Genomic DNA, 2500 nt, shown 5'->3' with positions numbered 1-2500 from the left:
CCCCGCTGCTGAATAATTGATTGTGAAGGTTATTGGTAGGCAGCGAGAGCAGCAAAAGCAACAGGCGTCGGCCTTTGATCATGAACAGGTGCTCCCATAGAGCGTCCGTGGAGCCGGACAGTGGCGGCCGCGGGGCACTGGGGTTTGGGCGCTGGGGTTTGGGAGCCCCGCCACTGTCATGTAATACTGTAATATCCATTAGTCATACAGTAAGTCGCCCTTAATTGGTGATGTGATTCATTTGTTGCCACAAGTTTATTCTCAAGATGGAACTACACTTCAGCCGTAAAACTGATACAATGTTGTCATTTGTGTAAGATTTTTCGTGGTAGAGTTTCATTGTAGCCTAAATCAGGTGAAGGAATCAATAGTCTATAAATGAACTTAGTCACATTTCTTCAAGAGTTTGGGCGCTGGACCCTTCTAGCATCAGCCCCAGATATCTGGACCGTCCCTCTAGCACCAGCCCGAGATATCTGGACCGGACTCATTCCGGCACATTCCGTCCGCTCCATCACTGTGCCGTGCTGATTTGGAGTGGCCCGTTGTGTGATGCGAGTCGGTGTGAGTTGTGACGGAGTTGTCTTCCACCTTTTGTTTTGTTTTTACTCTGGTGTTCTTGGCGCATCTCAGGTCCCTGTAGGTGCTATGCCTTGTCTGTGTGTGTGTGTGTGTGTGTGTGTGTGTGTGTGTGTGTGTGTGTGCGCCTTGTGTTTTTACTCGCCCGTTCATCTCGCTCTGGCTCGTCTGATCGCTGTTCTTGTGTTATTTTCTGCGCGACCCTCCCTGTGGTACCCCGTTGCGGAGACAACGGATGCCACAACTTCACACCCTCTGCTGTCGGGAATGCCTCGGAAAACAACGAGGCAAACGGGAAGTCCCACAGTCCTCAGTGCTGAATGTTTTAATAGGCAACTTGCTCCAGCAGTGCTGATGGCTCACACTGAAATGCTGTTCAACGGACACACTTGTAGCTGAGATGAGCTCTTTTGAGACACCACATGGTGATCGCACCATCCGGAGGTGACGGAGCCAGCTCTCTTTCTCTCTCTCTCTCTCTCTCTCTCTCTCTCTCTCTCTCTCTCTCTCTCTCTCTCTCTCTCTCTCTCTCTCTCTCTCTCTCTCTCTCTCTCTTTCTCTCTCTCTCTCTCTCTCTGTGTGTGTGTGTGTCACATGCAGCTGGGACTCTTTAGACAGCTGGGAGAGGAAATGCACCTTAAATGATTGAATGTCCCACACACACATGTATACACACACACACACACACACACACACACACACACACACAGACACACACACAAACTCCACATTTCTGATGGGTTGTTGTGATGATATTTCTCCTCTCCCCCTCAGCGCTTGGCCTCAGTGGGGCTAGATGCGAAGAACACGGTGTGTGTGTGGGACTGGAAGAAAGGGAAGGTGCTGGCGACCGCTACAGGACACTCCGACAGGGTAGGACATCTCTGTTGGCCTGGACTCTTGTCAGTGAATAACCATGTGTGTGTGTCCATACATATTTGTGCATATGCTATATATGTATCTGTGTGTGTGTGTGTGTGTGTGTGAACATAATTGGCTGTGTGTTCATATTTACCGTGTTCAGATATTCGACATAACCTGGGACCCATTCCAGCAGAACCGTCTGGTGAGCTGTGGGGTGAAACACATCAAGGTGAGCACAGGAGCCAATCAGCTGTGGGTAAAACACATCAAGGTGAGCACAGGAGCCAATCAGCTGTGGGTAAAACACATCAAGGTGAGCACAGGAGCCAATCAGCTGTGGGGTAAAACACATCAAGGTGAGCACAGGAGCCAATCGGCTGCCGGGCTTACGCAGGCTGCCGTGGAAACGGTTGTTGCTTCCTTCCTGGTTTCCAGGGCTGATTCCTGAGGGGATCAGGTTGTCTGAAGGACATGTTGTTCCAAACCAGTTACATGGATCCAGTGTAATCAAGCGTGTTGTGTATATAAATAAAGATGCGCCTCTCTTCATTTGATACTGCTAGCCATTTGGCACCGCCACCATCTCAGTGTATATACGTCACAGCGCTTACATTCTGTGTAAACACGCACACGCACACGCACACGCACACACACGCACGCAGACACACACATACAAACACACACGCACACACACGCACACACACACACACATAGACACACACACATGCACACTTTTTTTTCAGTTTTCAGTTTTTCCCCATTTTCAGTCATTTTCTCCTTTCAACTCAGTGTACAGTAAATGATATATTGATATGTACAGTATTTAGTAGCAGCAGCAGCTGCCACTGGCTCAAGTCACCTCTCTTTGCTCTTTTTGTGTGACTGCTCTGCGGTTCGGCAGTTCTGGGCGATGTGTGGGAACGCTCTGACGCCCAAGCGAGGGATCTTCGGGAAGACGGGCGACCTGCAGACCATCCTGTGCGTGGCGTCCGCCAAGGACGACGTCACCTACTCGGGGGCGCTGAACGGGGACATCTACGTGTGGAAGGGGCTGAAC

General features: G+C 50.3%; 1 protein-coding gene across 1 annotated transcript in view; it reads left to right on the top strand.

Moving 5' to 3' along the window:
- Positions 1–2500, top strand: part of LOC134064168 (echinoderm microtubule-associated protein-like 6) — an 81834-nt gene that overhangs the window by 20220 nt on the left and 59114 nt on the right. Inside the window, exons 3-5 of the mRNA XM_062519991.1 lie at positions 1354–1452; positions 1604–1672; positions 2345–2500. The exon at positions 2345–2500 is cut by the window's right edge and continues 30 nt beyond it. Coding sequence (XP_062375975.1) covers positions 1354–1452; positions 1604–1672; positions 2345–2500 — 324 coding nt within the window. The remainder of the gene's footprint in view (positions 1–1353; positions 1453–1603; positions 1673–2344) is intronic.

Source organism: Sardina pilchardus, chromosome 18 (genome assembly GCF_963854185.1).
Source record: "Sardina pilchardus chromosome 18, fSarPil1.1, whole genome shotgun sequence".
In the NCBI taxonomy this organism is placed as follows: Eukaryota; Metazoa; Chordata; class Actinopteri; order Clupeiformes; family Clupeidae; genus Sardina; species Sardina pilchardus.
Note: the sequence above shows the minus strand (reverse complement) of the source record. Positions and strands in the feature narration are given on the sequence as shown.